This window comes from Sminthopsis crassicaudata, chromosome 1 (assembly GCF_048593235.1).
Source record: "Sminthopsis crassicaudata isolate SCR6 chromosome 1, ASM4859323v1, whole genome shotgun sequence".
Classification (NCBI taxonomy): Eukaryota; Metazoa; Chordata; class Mammalia; order Dasyuromorphia; family Dasyuridae; genus Sminthopsis; species Sminthopsis crassicaudata.
In genome coordinates, this window is record NC_133617.1 from 142,255,969 (window position 1) to 142,272,600 (window position 16,632).

A 16,632-nucleotide genomic window follows, 5' to 3' on the forward strand; every position below is an offset into this window, starting at 1 on the left:
AAGAGGTTTTGTAAATGACTGAAATGTACTTCTAAATGTCAGGTCCCAGAATTGAATGAGAATTTTTATTTATCTATTTGAATTTTCTTTCCACATTAGCATAATATCAACATTTTGTAGACAGAAGTTGTACTGTAATATGATTTTTCATCCTAATACCTCAATCAACTAGATAAGTCAGTCAGTGGACAAGCATTCAATAAATGCTTATTGTGTGCCAAGCACTATGCTAAGCATTATGGATACAAAGAAAGCCAAGAACAAAATCCTTGTTACAGAAAAGAGTGTATTTTGATGATAACAATAATGTGCAAATAATTAGGCATATGAAATCTATATACAGGGTAGATGATGGAACGTAATCTCAGAAATAAATAGCAGGGAACAAGAAAGGTCTTTTTCAAAAGGTCTTCTCAAGTCAAGTGAATATGTATTTATTAAGTATTTACTAAGTGCCAAGAACTGTTAAGTGCTAGGCATACAAAGAAAGGCAAAAATAGTTCCTGGGCTTAAGTAATCAACTTTCTAATGGGGGAGCAATAACTATGTATGTACAAAATAAATAAATATAAATAAATGGAATAAGTATAAAAAATTGGTATTTTCACTGAGTTTTGAAGGAAGCTAGGGAAACTGGTAGAGGTGAGGAGCAAGAGAATTCTAGACATGGGAACTAACTGTGAAAAGGTGCAAAGGATGAAGGTGAAGTGTCTTGTCTAAGGAACAGCAAATAGGCCATAACATCTGGAGTAAATGGAAGAGAATAAAGTGTTAAGACAAGAAAGGTAGGAATAGATTAGGTAATGAAGAGCTTTAAATGCCAAACAGAAGTCCTTGAATAACTTACTTAAGTCTCAGGGACAGGTGGTTAAAAACTATAAGCTGGAGACTAGTTCTCCCCTCTAACAGTCCAGAGCTCTTTTCCCTAGACCACAAAGCAATTAATCAAGAGAACAATCGGTCAAGAAGAGGGAGTTTTTTAATAGAGTAATTCCAAAATGTGGAAAACTCACTCTCTGTTCCAAGCCCAAAATATTTATCTCTTTTCATAGACAAGGAAAAGAGTATACAAATCAAAGGGTTTTTACGGACTCATCTCCTTTGTAAAGTAGGGAGTCCAAGAATGGTCTTAATAACTATTATACATAAAACAGACTAGCAAATGTCTACAGATTCCTTTTAAAGTGTAAAATTTCTCTTTTTTAAAAAAATTTAGATTTCACGTTGATGAAAAGAAATAAACTAAATAAAGCTGTTATTTCTCCTTTTTTTTTGTATTGAAATTTCCCTAAAAGTAGTTGTGTTTAAATTTGTACAGTGCCTGGAATATAGTAAATGCTTATTAAATTCTTAATTTCAAATAACTCTGATGTGTTCACATGAAAAAAGAGAACTTAGATATGTTATATCAAATAAGCAGAAACTCTCCTAAATCATAAATAAAACATAAAATTTATTATGTTATAATAGTTTATATTTGTACACATGTTTTTCTATATATACTTGCTAATAGATGGGAAATAAGCATCTTTTCATAATCACCTGCTTCTCAATGGTAGTCTCATATTTTCTTTTTATATTCATATGTTAAACATTCTGTTCCTGTTTCTTTATGGCCCTTCCTTCAGAGTAGGGGTGGGGAATATCCCGCAGTCATATAAGGCCTGGGAAATCACTAGCTAAGGTAACTACAGGCCAAGATGAGCTGAAAGGCATAACAACCTTCTACTACTTGAGTTCCATCAGTTGATAATTTTGTATGGTCCACAAATTATGTTATAAATATCCAAATGTTCCTTGGCAAAAAAAATGTTTTTCACCCCTGCTTTAGAGCTTATTTTTAAATTTTTTTCTCTACTTAGAGGCACATCATTTGCAGATGAGTGCTTTTTAATTTTTTCTTTGGTGGATACATTTACACAAAATACCAGGTGTTCTCCCATCTCTTACCCCCTGCCATGATTCTTAAAGGAAGTCTGTTAAGCCTTTTACCAAACTGGGCTAAAGCTACTCGATTCATACAGTACTGTTCCTTCCACAACTGATCCTACAAATTCCAGAAGCCCTGGGGGAAATTCACTGAGTACCTCACCTGAAGCATATTTTACTACATGCTTTAAAAAAAAAAAAAAAAAAAAAAAAAAAAAAAACCCTAAATCTACTCAGGTTTTTTAGATTTGGGGGGGTTAATTGATACACTTTTTTTTTAAGTTCAAAAATCCAAGTGAAGTTGTTCATCCTATGCTAAGCTCTTTTCATAGCATTTGTCCTACATAAGTCTATTTAAATCTTTTTATGCAAACATAAGATGAAAATAAATTACTTTAAAGCTGGTTTAATTAAAAATAGCCTGTATGAGAGCACTATAAACCATGTAATAAATCCTTAAAGTATAAATGGGTTTGCTATGAAAGAATGGGATAGAAAATTTAAACTGAATACCTTTGTCAGGTATATTATTAACAATATTGGTCTAAGATATGACTAGACAATAGCTAACACTTATACAGCACTTAAGGTTTATAAAACCTTTTGCACATGTGTCATTTAATTTTCCCTTTAAGTGCTGTTATTAACCCGGTTTTAGAAGTAAAGAATTTAAGAATAAGAGGAGTTAAATAACTTGTCCATGATCACACATGGGCAAGTCAGTAAATGTCTGAGACAGGACTCAAACTTGTTTGTGAATTCAAGCCTAATGTTCTATCTATTCCATTATATGACCAAAATAGTTTTAAGAAAAACATATTATCTTTGAAAATTAAAGCAAATCTAAAAGAACAATTTCAAATTATCAAATGTTCAAATTCCAAATTTACATGCATTTCTAATTAAACACACCACAAACAGTCAAGGTTTTGAGTCTTCACAAATAAAGTATAAAATAGCACAAAGGAGCAGCTATAACTATAGGTTTATTATTAAATTTATAACTTTCCTTTAGGATACCTTGAACAAATCAGAATTATATTTAAGAACAGAGTTAAGTTGCTGATAAAAATGGCAAAAAGTTATCTGAGCTATCTTGACAAGTTAAATTATACCATATCATAGTTGGAAGGCAACTTAATTTAATCCACAGCTAAACAAGAAACTCTTCCATGACATTCTCTACAAGTAGCCATCCAACACACACATGGACACACTCACTCACTCATTCACACCTATAGAACACTGCATTTTTCTAATCCACTAGATATTTATGTCTGTGCATGTATGCTGTGTGTTGAGAATCTGGTTCACAAAGTCATATTTACTTATCCAAAATGATTACAACTTATGAAATAAATAAAAATGATATTTTATTCATTTTGATTTTTTTAAAATCAATTTTTATACCTAATGATTGCAGAGTCTTAAAGAAACAGACTCCACTCAAAAGAAGTCCTGCTGGGAACCAGAAGATCACTATACACTTCAACAACAATACTGTATTAGGATGTATTCTGATGGAAGTGGAAATCTTCAACATAAAGAAAAGCCAACTCACTTCCAGTTGGTCAATGATGGACAGAAATAACTATACCCAGAGAAGGAACACTGGGAAGTGAATGTAAATTGTTAGCACTACTGTCTATCGACCCAGGTTACTTATACCTTCGGAAGCTAATAATTAATGTGCAACAAGAAAATGGTATTTACACACATATATTGTATCTAGGTTATATTGTAACACATGTAAAATGTATGGGATTACCTGCCATGGGGGGGGGGGGGGGGGGAGTGGACGGAGGGAGAGGATAATTTGGAAAAATGAATTAAAAAAAAAAAAAAAAAAAGTCCTGCTGGAAATGAAATTGCAAAATAATATCAACATGAATAAAAGTTTTGCACTTACCGGAGTTATGACAATAGTCCACAGATTGGGGAATTTGCATTGTAAAGGCTATCAAATCTGGGGCTAAGAGAGATTCCGGCTTTCTACTTTCATTGAGCCATTTGCGACTGTGGAGGTCTTTGGTGTCAGAAGGGCCCTGAATTAAGGGAATCAGTTTCTCTTTTCCATCCTCACCTAAATAAAAAATTAGTGTTAATCTTTAAATTCCAAGCACTTTTCCCTTAAATATGTAACTACTCCATGTTTCAATATGTCTTAAAACACTTAGTTGTAAGATACTATTATTAGTAAAATAACTAGAAATTATACCCATCATATTCATCAATTGATTTTATAATGCACTAATCTTTGTATAACAAAATTTGAAATAAATTAAATAATCATAAATTAAATGTCCAAATTATAATCCACCTAAAACAGTTATGATTCTCAAATCATTCAAAATAAATCATCTAAAGAATTTCAATAATATTTGAAACCCAAAGGTAATAAATATTAAGAAAACTTAATTAGTATAAATCTTTTTTTTTTTAATTTTAAAATGAGTTTTTAGTTTTTTCTTTTTTATTTGAATTATCAGCTTTCCCTAGTGTCCCAGAAAGCCAGGCCAAAATTTTTTTAAGACAAAAGGTGTAGAGGGGTGGAAGAGATCAACATAACAATATAAATATATTTCATAATTCAAAACTGGAAGTTAATGGAGTTAAGGGTAAATCAAGTATAAAAAAATAAAAGGTGATAAAAAAGTTCATTGATTTCTCAATATGCATTAAATTTTTTTTAATAGTAAAATAAACTTTGTTTTTATTTTAAGGTTTTCTCACATATCACTATATTGACAGGCTACATCCAGTTGTAATGGTAAAGTTTTCTCCCAAGCATTTGGGAAGAAACGGAAAAAAAAAGTCTTAAAAGTGTTTTGCAGATAGGTGTATATGTATAATAATATGTATGCATGTACACACAAACTTAATCAAGATTTGATGTAAAAAATGTATAAATTTTCAAGAAACTCTTTAAAAATAGTTTCTATACTTTTCTTCAAAATTAATCTTATAAATAAATAGAATTTTTAAAATAAAAAAAATAATAATTTATTAAGCCAAGTAGCATCATCCTGGCAAAATAAAAAGGGTAAAAGAGAAATAAAAATTTAAAAACCTTCTGATTCATAGGAACAATGAGTAAATTCTTGTTTCAGTAACGCTTCTTGTAAAAAGCAAGGCCAATTCTCCTATACAGGCAATAAAGTTTTACATGGTCCAGCTGCACATACCTGGGGCTTTGGCACAAATTTTTATTGATCCCACGGTCCCAGAGGCACATTTGACCAATGATGTGCTGCAGTACTTCAATTCAACATTCTGGATTGAGCCCTCAAGAGTTGGCAAGGGATTCTTAGATTTCACACCTAATAAAAGAAAACTGCAAATGTACTAGCTGGTCGAATTTAAATAATTTTTATATTCCTTCACCAAGGCATTTAAACTTAATTATGCTTTAATTATCTACCTCAGATGTTCTCATAATATTTGTGCTATGTATCATAGTTTGGTGTTTAGGAGGTGAAAGAATGCAATTTTAAAATATATGATCTGTATTAACTATAATTTATATAGTCAAGTATCAAAATTTTGTAGAAAATCAGATTATTCAAAAATAGGTAATTTAAAAAATGCTTATACATAGCTTTGATATTTAAGCTATAACTTGGGAGGTACTACATTTATTTTAATTAATTTAAGCTAGATTTTAAGCAAATTATTTTGCAAAGACAATGAACATGTAGCTTTCCTAACAATAGTCTGAAAGATGTGAAAGGATGGCAAAGTAAATAAATAGTGCATAATCTACATGTGAATAATTGAGGTGGCCATATATGCTTCCCTAATAAATGTAAAAAAGATTATATTTCAAGAGACCAACCAATAAGTATTTATTGAATGCCAAGTATGTGCTAAGTGGAGGATTATTTTTTAAAGGCTTAACTTCCAATTCAATTCAATATTTATTAAGTGCCTATTATATCCTGCCACTATCCTAAACTTTAGCTATAAAGATAAACACAATGCAGTCCCTTCTCTCAAAAAGCTGACATTCTACTTGATATGGATACTTATCCTCCAGAAGCCAGTATTTTAGAAGTATTATAGGAATTGAAGAAAGGTAGCAAAACCTGTGAGAGGAAAGCTAGAGGGGATTTGAAAGAGGTCTCAAATTATGGATACCATTAAGGTTGAAGGAGAAGAGGAAATGACATTGTACCAACTGAAAAGTGCATAACACATGAATATGTAATTCACATGTATGCATAATTAAGTTTAGTTAAATATAAATGAATATTCCTGGTTACAACTCCCTCTCTTTTTTTCCTCGTTTCTCATGTCAATCAAGTAGATATATATTATCCTCCATGCTATAGATTCTTGTGAATGATAAAATCACTGAATAAATTTTTAATTATTGGTCACGACATACATTAAAAATCATTTCCACTTCCTTTCTAACTCTAGCTGTTATTCATTGATCCCATATGTTTCTTTTATTTGCCAGAACATAAGATCATATATTTATGGGTGGAAGGGACCTTAGAGATCACCTAGGCTAATTATTTTTATAGATAAAGAACTAAAGTCCTGAAAGGCTCCTTGACCTGTCCAGTGCCTTGCATACAGTTAGTAGTAGAGCCAAAATTTGAACCCAGTAGAGCCAAATTTGAAAATTTGTTACTCTGAAACTCTTACTGCCAATAATTTAATTCAAAATGAGAAAATGTGTTTCTAATTCTAGAAAAGTGATTATGCAAATTTGTGATACATTTCCTATTTTTTTTTACAACTTGACATCTATGACAATATAATATCACCTAAAGCTTTAACATGTCCTGAAGAGTAGGAAATAACAAAATTAAACATTCAATGTTCTTTTACTAGGAATTGGCTGCTTAAATGTCTCCAATGTTCTTCTATAATAGGAAAATATCAAGCCCAAAAGAAGTAAACAGCATTGTGTAAAGTGTGATAAATAAAAGAAGCTAGAGAACCCATTCATTTTTCCCATTCCCACCAAAAGAAAAATTCATTTGCACACAGAAACTTTCCAAATTATTGTCTCAAAGACTTTTTTATTACAGTCATGATTGAAAAGCCAATGTTGGGACTTATATAAATGCATCTTAGTAGATCAATTAACTTTATTTATGATCATTTATCATGATTTTTATCACACTCAGAACTTAAAAAGTGCTTTTACATTTGGAAAATAAAAATACTCTGCCATTGGTCATAAAAAAGTGAGTTTGGTGATTTCATACTAGTCTATATCTTAAGATATATCTGGCAATTATCAAACTATCTGACACAGTAAAGTGTTTTTATACTCTTTCCTGATAAGAGCACTTTACTGTAAAGTAAAATAGCAGAGATGTCAAGTTAAAAACCAAATGAAAGACCTGCAAAAACAGGCTTACTGGTCTACACTATTTTTGATTCGGCCTAATGTCAATTGTATTTAATGTCTTTATTTTTTTTTTGATGTATTTATTGATACATATTTTATAGAAATTTCCATACATGAAATATTAATTAGTCTGATTTTGTTTTGAGGCAAACTTAAAAAGAATGAGAGGTCTAAAGCTAACATTTTAAAACTATTACAACTTGAAAAAATGGGTAAAGAGAATATATTATAATAAAATCCAGATTTCCCATTCTAATAGAAGACAAGAGTTATTAATGAAGCTATTTGTGTATTCCTCCTCTATAGCATAATAATTTTCATTAGTACTCAATTAAGGCAAAAGAGAAGATAAATAAAAGTGAATAATTAAGATAATCGCGGATTAAAGACTAATAAATTGTTAATCTCTCATGTTGATACCTAAGTGAATAGGGAAAGATGATGCTAAGAAAATGGAAAAATTAGCAACAGAATAAATAAAAAAGAAAAAAAAGAAGGAAAATGAAAATAATTTTATTCCAGTGAACATAAATATAGATGAAAATCTCAGAAATTTTTTAATAAAATAATGTAAATATGCATGTGCACAGTACACATAGATTTGTACTTGAGACTGACAGAAATTATTCAATATTTATGAACCATTTATTAAGTGATAGATGCTTCACAAAACTCTGGAGGTAAAAAAAAAAAAAATCATAATTCTGCTACCAAGGAGTTCACATTCTAACAATAAATAACATGCAAACAACTCTGCAAACATAAGCTATATGAATACATATACACACAATAAATGGGAGATAATTTCAGAAAGAAGACAATAATGTTGTGGGAGATTGAGAAAAGGCTAATGTGAAAGATGGAATTTGAACTGTCATGAAGCCAGAAAATCTAAGAGACAGAGTTAAGAAGCAAGAGCATTCTAGACTATAAAAAGACATGGAATTAAAATATACTATGGAAAAAATAGTAAGAAGGCTATTGTCATCATATGACTGAATATGTGGAAAAGAATAAAACTGAAAAAGTAGGCAGCAATAAGTCTGTAAAAAACTTTAAAATTCCAATAAAGGGTTTGATCATGAAAATAACAAAGTCATTGAAATGTCCTTACATTGGGGGAAGGGCATGACACAAAATCAGATCTGAGCTTTAGAAAGATAACTTTGGCAGTAGAGTGAAGGAGGAACAAAAGTGTGTAAAGATGAGAGGCAGGGTAAACAACCAGAAAAAAGTATTGCAATACTTTAGGAATGAGGTGATGAGGATCTAGACCTGGAGATGGCAGCTGTATAAAGGGATGTACATGAAGGATACTGTGAAGAAAAATGAGAAGATTTGGCCAAATAAATAAATAAATAAAAGATATGTGGAATGAGTAAGAAGAAGTGGTCAAGGATGATTAAGATTATAAGGCTAAATAATTGAAAGGATGATAGTGCCCTAGACAATTAGAGAGTTCAAATGAAAAAAAAAAATAAGTTCTTTTCTGAATAGATTGAATTTCAAAACACCCACTTCAAAATATCCAACATGGAGCTGATAATAAGACTGACATTCAGGACAAAGTTTTGAGCTGGTTAAACAGATCTGAGAAATATCTGAATAGAGATTACTAGTACCATGGGAGTCAACTAACAACGACTACAGCATGGGTTTTTAATATTTCAGGGTCATGGATTCATTTGGCAATGTGGTAAGGAACCCCTAGTGATAATATTTTAAAAGGTATAAAGTAAAATATGTAGGATTTAAAAATTATACTAAAATACAACTAATAAGTTTTTAAAATATTAATTTCAAAGTAAAAATTCCCACTATAGAAGGAAAATAAAAAAGAACCTAGGACAAAATCTTGGGGGTAAACAAAATGTTCAGAGGGCATGACTAGAAGGAAGCTCTAGTAAAGACTCAGAAGGATTGATCAGACATGAATGAGGAGAATTAAGAGATGGGAGGGTATTGAGAATATAGGATGGAATGGAATCACTTGTGCATTAAGAAGTTTTTGCCCTGGCAAGGAGTTAATATGGAACAAAGAAAGAGATGATATGGAAACGCATTAGAGTAATGTGATATGAGAAAGAAGGGTGAAAGAGGAGTCTGAGCATATAGCTTTAATTTTTTTCAATGGAATGAGGCAAGATTCCCAGTAAAGTTTGTGGAAAGATGAAAAGTTTTGAAAAGTTTCTATGGGATAATGAATTCATTAAGGAGGTATTAAAAAATTGTGCCCTGTGTACATTTGAAAATAAGCAACATAAATCTGCAATAAATAATTTAGTTTTCTCTAGCTCCATCAACAGAACATTGGTAGGAAAAACTGTAGTGAATGAAGTGAGTAATCTAAAGATGAAAACTGCCAGAGTAATTTGGAAGATAGAGCAAAGCTACTCAAGAATAGAAGATAGTCTAAAGTTAAACTGATTCATCAAGGGGTCAAAATGAGGAAGAAAGAAAAATGTGAACAGAGCAAGAATGATGGTCTGGAAAAAAATAAGGGATCAAAATATTAGCAGTCTCTCTAAATTCTTGAGGATGATTGAGCATACTAAATGAGGATGAAGAACAAATTTTAGAGTTACAAAGCAAAGGAAGAGGCAAAACAATAACAGATAAGGGAAGTTCAGAGTTTGTAAATATGAAAGTAGGATTTTTGTGGCTGACCTCAAGATTAAGAGTATGACATCTTTACACGTGGCTGAAGTAGTAGGTTATATGAAATAGATAAACTAAAGTACTAGAATATTATTACTTTTATGGAAAACCATGGAAAGTCATGAGACACTTGAGGAAAGAAAAAAAAAGTCTGGAATAATTCTTGTAGTGAGGGGAATAAATCACTTTGGGAAATAGAAAAGAACTGTTCTGCTGCAGTGATGGTCCAGCAGAGATTATATGACATGAATCAGTAGAAGAACCAGTCAGCACAATTTCATGGCTTTTTTCAGCTTTACTCAATAACCCGTGAATGGAAGCAAAAGTACAGTATAGTGGAAACCATGCAAGGTTAAGGTTAAACCATGCAGGAGTAAGATCAGAGATAAGATAAGAGAATTGAACCTATTCATCAAAGGGTCAAAATAGTGAAGACAGGCAACAATAACTATTACAGGAATAATGGTCTGAAAAAGAACTGAAGGTAATTACAGTAAGAATAATGAATAGGCTTAGGTTTGTTAGGCAAAAAAGCAACAATAAAATATGATTAGATAATGGAATTTCTGAATTCATGAACATGGAAAATGTAACATTTATTGATAATGGCAAGATCCTTAAAGTATGACCATCTTTTTATGTAGGTGAGGTAGACTACTCTTAAAATTAAAGGTTGATATTACATCAAAATTCACACAGATTTTGTTTACCTAGTGATACTACAAAAGAAGGATAATATTTGTTGTTATTTGTGAAAAGGGATTTTCTAGTCAAATTTTTTTACTTGAGCATTTCCTAAGACAATGATTTTTCTCATATACAACCTCACATCCTAGCAGAAATATATAAATATGACATTAAGTTAATGTTCAAATTTCATCCAAATACCCTCAGGAATAAATTGCATGTGCCTTAGAAATCGATCTAGCTTTTAGAACTAGATTTTCAAGTTACAGCAATGATGTTTCTTGTCAGTATTTCCCTGACCAATAGCCAAAACTCTATCACAGAACACAAATATATTTTAAAAGTCATGAATCTATTATTACTAACCCCCAAATGAATCTGATTTTCAAAAGTGAGAAGTTAATAAATAAGTGGTCTAATACATGAATATACTTTTGTTGCACTGGAAGAATAATAATATGAGATTCAGAAAAAATACGTACTGCAATTTTTTTTTAAGAAATTCAATTATGCAAATGTATTATTTTGAAAATCTGGAAAAAAAAACATCTGATCACTCAGGTACAAACCTTAACAGAAGAAGTACTATGATTGTAGCCCCTCAGTAATAACTCCGTAATTACTAAACTGCTACTTATGTTTTAGCCCCAGGGGATATCAAACCATGAGTATCTTACTTGATTTAAAGTTCCTGCCCACAATTCCCAGCTACTTAATTCTTTTATTATAAACAAAGACTTGTGGGAATATAGAAAGCAGGAATAAACAGAAAAAAAGAAAATAGAAGTAGTTCACTTTTCTAATAACCCAAATTTGGTTATGTTGAAGGTATTCCTCTTATTCCAAGGGAAATGAGCAAAGAAAAAAGAAAGGACAATGGGAAAGGGGAGGACAAAGGGGGAAAATAGTTGTATATTTGAGAAGAAGAGAGCAGAGAGCAAACTGGAGTTTACTGAGTAAGGAAAAGGACATTTTCAGAACTGTGCATTAGCTAAAATCACTTTGGTAGCTGAGTAGAAGATAAATTAGAATGGGGAGAGACTTGGGATGGGAAGACCAATTTGGAAGTTATTGTACTAATAGAGGCAAGAAGTGATTAGGAGTATTTAACACTGAAAATAAGATTATAAGGATATGTCCTTTTCAGATTGCTTTGATGAAGTTTCATCAAGTTCATCAAGATTCCATCCTGGGTCCTTGTTCCGGTTCTTTTCTCCCTCTACAAAGATGATCCAATCAGATCCGATGATTTCAATTATCATTTGTAAATCTCAGATTTCCTTATCTAGCAATAAGCTTTCTTCTAAGTTCCAGGCTAATATCTAGTCTGATGGTTTTACTTTCATTAACATTTCTCCTAAATACTTACTTTTTTCTCTTAACACTCCCAGACTTGGTATATACCTTATCATCTCACACTTAGATTATTATAAATAACTTCCTATTTGGTCTCCCTGACTCATCTCTCCAATTTATAATCAATTTTTCATTCATTTGTCAAGCTGATCTTCCTCAAGCACTGGTCTGCCCATATCACACACTAGCCGCCTCAAATTAACAAATTTCATTGGCTCTCTCTATTATCTTCAGGATCAAATAAAAAATTTTCTGTTTGACATTTAAAGCCATTTACAACTTGGCACCCTTCCAACTTTCAGAACTTCTTATACATTATGCTTTCCCTAAGCCCCAAAATGTCTTCTGTGATTCAATAATATTGGTCTATTTGCTGTCCTCATACAAAATGCTTGCTCTACATTTCAGGCATTTTCATTAACTCTCTTTCAAGACTGAAATAGTCTTCTTTCTCATCTATGGCTTCTGGCTTCCCTGGATCCTTCATGTTCCAGTTAAAGTCTAACCTTTGACAAGAAGCCCTTCCTGATAGCTTTAATGCCAGTAGTGCCTTCTCAAATACAATTTTCAGGCAGTTTACAAAAGAAAAAAATCAAAGTTACTAATAGTCATATGAAAAATGGTCTAACATCACTAATAAATGCAATAAAATTTAAAGGTATCACTTTATACCCATCAGATTGCCTAAAATGATAGGTAATAAAAATGACAAATGCTGTAAGGGATGTGGAAAAACAGGTACAATATTGCATTGTTGGCAGAGTTGTTAACTAGTCATTCTAAAAAAACAATTTGAAATAATGCCCAAAGATCTAGCCAGTAAAACTGGTATTGTCCAAATGCCCAAAGAAATCAAAGAATAAGGAAAAATAAAATCAAAGAAGGAGGAAAGGAAAAATACCTAAATGTACATAATATTTAATGATAGGTCTTTTTCTGATAGCCCCTCCCAAAAAATTGGAAACTTGAGGGGATGCACATCAATTGGGGAATGGTTAAACAAGTTGTGGTATATGATTACAATGGAATACTATTTTTGCTATATTAAATGAAGAGTGGAATGATTTATCCCAGTGGAATCTGGGAAGATTTATTTGAACTGATATAAAGTGAGACAAGCAGAACTAGAAGGATATTGTATACAATAATATTATACAGCAATATAACAGCAATACTGCAAGGATGAGCAACTATGAAAGACTGATCTACTCTATTCAATACAAAGATCTACAATTCCAAAGATCTCATGATAAAAAATGCCATCCATCTCCAGAGCAGGAACTAATGAATGAAGCATATTTTTTTTTACTTTGTTTTTTGTGTTTTAAATTCTGCTACACACACACACACACACACATACACACACTTAAAGGCTAAAATATTTCTTATCTTCTCAATGAATTAGGGAGGGATAGAGAAAGAAAATTTGGAACTGAAAGCAAAAAAGAATTTTTTTAATTTCAGTGCCTTCTCCCTACTAATCATCTCTAATTTGTCATGTATATATCGTATATGTACATAGTTTTTTTCATGTTTTCTCCTTGTTAAAATATTTTAAAGTCCTTAGAACAAGGGCTGTCTTTTGTTTTTGTAATCCCCAGTCTGACACACAGTAGATACTTTAAAAATACTTGTTTAAAGACTGATTACTTATAAAGTGGCCCATTTTAAAGCTTGTAAAGGATATTCCTTTCTTAGAGTTAGGTTGGACACTATAAAAGAAGAAGTATAAAAAAGTTCCTTGATCAATTTATTAGGACTATAAAGCGCTCATTCTTAAATTAAGACAAATAAAATGTATGTCTGGTTAATGGTTGAGAAAATCAACAATATTCCCCCAAAAGAAGCAACAAAAATAAACAATGAAAAGCTCTTTTAATTAAAAAAGACAAAAAAAAAGCATGCATTTTGTGATGTATAGTGGTGTTTCAATTACAGAAAGCAATTTGAAATCATTTACAAAAATCTATTAAAGTATACATACAGTTTAATGCAGAGAAACTATTATGACATTTATATATCACAGATCAAGGAAAGATTTCTATGTACAAAAATACTTATAAACTTTTTTTTTGAGTAATAAAGAATTAGAAACTGAGAGAATAGCCACCAATGAGAGTTCTGATATATATGAATGTGCTGTAGAAAAGGATGAATGAGATGCCTTCAGGGAAAACTGAGAAGATTAATATGAACTGATAAAGAGTTAAGTGAGCAAAGCCAGGAAAATTATATATAAGATATATACATATATATATATATATACATATATATATATATATATAAAAGAACAGAACAAACAGGATATATGTACATATCCTATATATAATTTATATATGTGTATATGAATGTATTAACAAACACTGTAAAAACAAATAATTCTGAAATATTTAGGAAATGACTGGTGTAATGACCAACTATGATTTTAGAGGACTCATGATGAAACATACTTTGTATCTCCTCATAAAGAAGTGATTGCAACAGTTTTTTGTTTGTTTTGTTTTGACATGACTGAAGTGGGATTTAGTAGTGATATTTTTACTTGACTGCACATGTTTATAGGTGTAACTATGTGATACAATGGATAGAGTGATAGGCCTGGAGTTAGGAAGACCTGAATTCCAACCCAATCTCAGACACTTAGTAGCTGTGTAATTCTTGGAAAGTCATTTGACCCTATTTGTCCAATTTCCTCATCTGTAAAATGAGCTGAAGGAAATGGCAAGCACTCCTGTTTTTTTGCCAAGAAAATCCCAAAAAAGGAGTCAAAGAGTTGGACATAAATCAAAAACAACTAAACAACAACACATTTGTAATGGGGTTTTGTTTTTCTTATAGGGTGAAGGAGAGAAAGAGAAGGTAGATTTGAATTTAAAAATAAAATTTAATTTAAAAAAAGAGAAGAGAATGAGAAGAAACGTAATAGAGGCATGGATTTTAGTGAAGAGGGATGGACAAATCTAGTGAGGTTTTTTAAGGATGAGAGAAACATAGACATATCTTTTTTTTTTTTTCTCCTGAGGCTGGGGTTAAGTGACTTGCCCAGGGTCACACAGCTAGGAAGTGTTAAGTGTCTGAGACCAAATTTGAACTCAGGTCTTCCTGAATTCAAGGCTGGTGCTCTATCCACTGTGCCACCTAGCTGCCCCCATAGACATATCTTTCTTTAGGTAGCATGAAAAAAGTTGAGGATCAAGAGAGAATGATGATTAGTGAAAAAATTGGGAGGTCAGTCTAGAAGAGAGGATGGAATAATAAGAAAGGTCATATCTTCATGTGAGACAAAGCTAAGGAAGAGAGGGTGGAAGAAGGCAAATGACTAAAATGATGTAAGGAGGGAAGAAAAGAGTGCTCTTGGCATATGGTCCCAACTTTTTCAATGAGGTATATTGGCACATAAGTATTTCTTCAAAGAAAATGAAAAATCTTGTACTTCATACTACACAATATATTGGTCACGATACAATTAAATTATATTTAATAAATTATCTTTAAAGAAGGAACATAACTAAGCAAAATTCTAAAGATCTATTGGGTCAAAGAAGAAATTACACAAACATGGAGAATGTAATTTAAAATGACAATAATGAAATAGCATATCAATATATCAAAGATTTATCTACAACTTTTCTGAAGGGAAAAATGAAATAATTAAATGAAATAATAATGAGCAAAATTGCAAAGTACACAGGCTAAATCCACATAAATCTTGACATAGGTCAAACTATTTGAGACTGACACAAATCATTAATAATTAAAGAAATGCAAGTTAGAGCATTTCTGACGTTCTACCTGACACCTATGAGACTGGCAAAGATGACAAAGAATAAAATGTTATATGTTGGAGGGGCGGTGAGAAAACAAACATATGAGTAATGTTATGAATTGTTTTAAGCATTCTGCATGACTGGCTGGAACTGTGACCAGAAAATTACCAAAGTATGCATATACTTTGATCCAGCTATTCTATTTCTAAAGCACATACCATAGAAATTTAAGAAAAAAGAGAAATATATAAGTTTTAAAAAATTTTATAGTAGCTTTTTTCTTGGTAGAAAAAACTTGTAAACCAATTTCCTATTAGGGGATGACTAAAAAATTGTGATATATAAATATAATGAAAGGATAATGTAAGATAAAAAATTACAAAAGATAATGGGAAGACCTTTTTGAACTGACAAAGACAGAACTAGGAGAACAATTTGAACAGTGATAAAAATATCTTAGAGCAAAATAACTTTGGAAGCCTTTGGAATTTCAATCAATGCACAACTCAAAAAGAATGAAGATCTGACATATTACTCCTTGAAGAGAGATGTTGAACTTAAAATGTGGAAAGAAACATGCATTCTTTACACGTACTGTTCTTTGCAACTTTCTCAGTTTAAAAATTATAGAGATGGGAGCTATACATTGATAGATTGAGTTTCTTTATCCAGGAGTTCCTAACAACTATGAAATCCAAACTCAATTCCTTTCTCTATCCCATACAAACTATCTAAATTAATCTATACAACAGCAAAAAGGCTTTGACTTCCAGAAAGATACAGATAGCTCCTCTCCTTTTACTTCAAACCCATCTACTTAAAAGTCTTTTTATAGTCCCTTTATCTCATTCCTATCTTTACCAAAGA

At 31.3% G+C, this 16,632-nt stretch overlaps 1 protein-coding gene across 10 annotated transcripts in view; it reads right to left on the reverse strand.

Moving 5' to 3' along the window:
* VPS13B (vacuolar protein sorting 13 homolog B) overlaps nucleotides 1-16,632 on the reverse strand; it is a 973,300-nt gene that overhangs the window by 745,832 nt on the left and 210,836 nt on the right. For all 10 annotated transcript variants that reach the window (XR_012482416.1, XR_012482414.1, XM_074268391.1 and 7 more), the window contains exons 17-18: nucleotides 5,115-5,249; nucleotides 3,839-4,012 (exon numbers count right to left, since the gene is read on the reverse strand). Coding sequence is in view for 8 of the 10 variants with exons in the window: in XM_074268391.1 (XP_074124492.1) it covers nucleotides 3,839-4,012; nucleotides 5,115-5,249 (309 nt within the window). In the remaining 2 variants the exon portion in view is untranslated. The remainder of the gene's footprint in view (nucleotides 1-3,838; nucleotides 4,013-5,114; nucleotides 5,250-16,632) is intronic.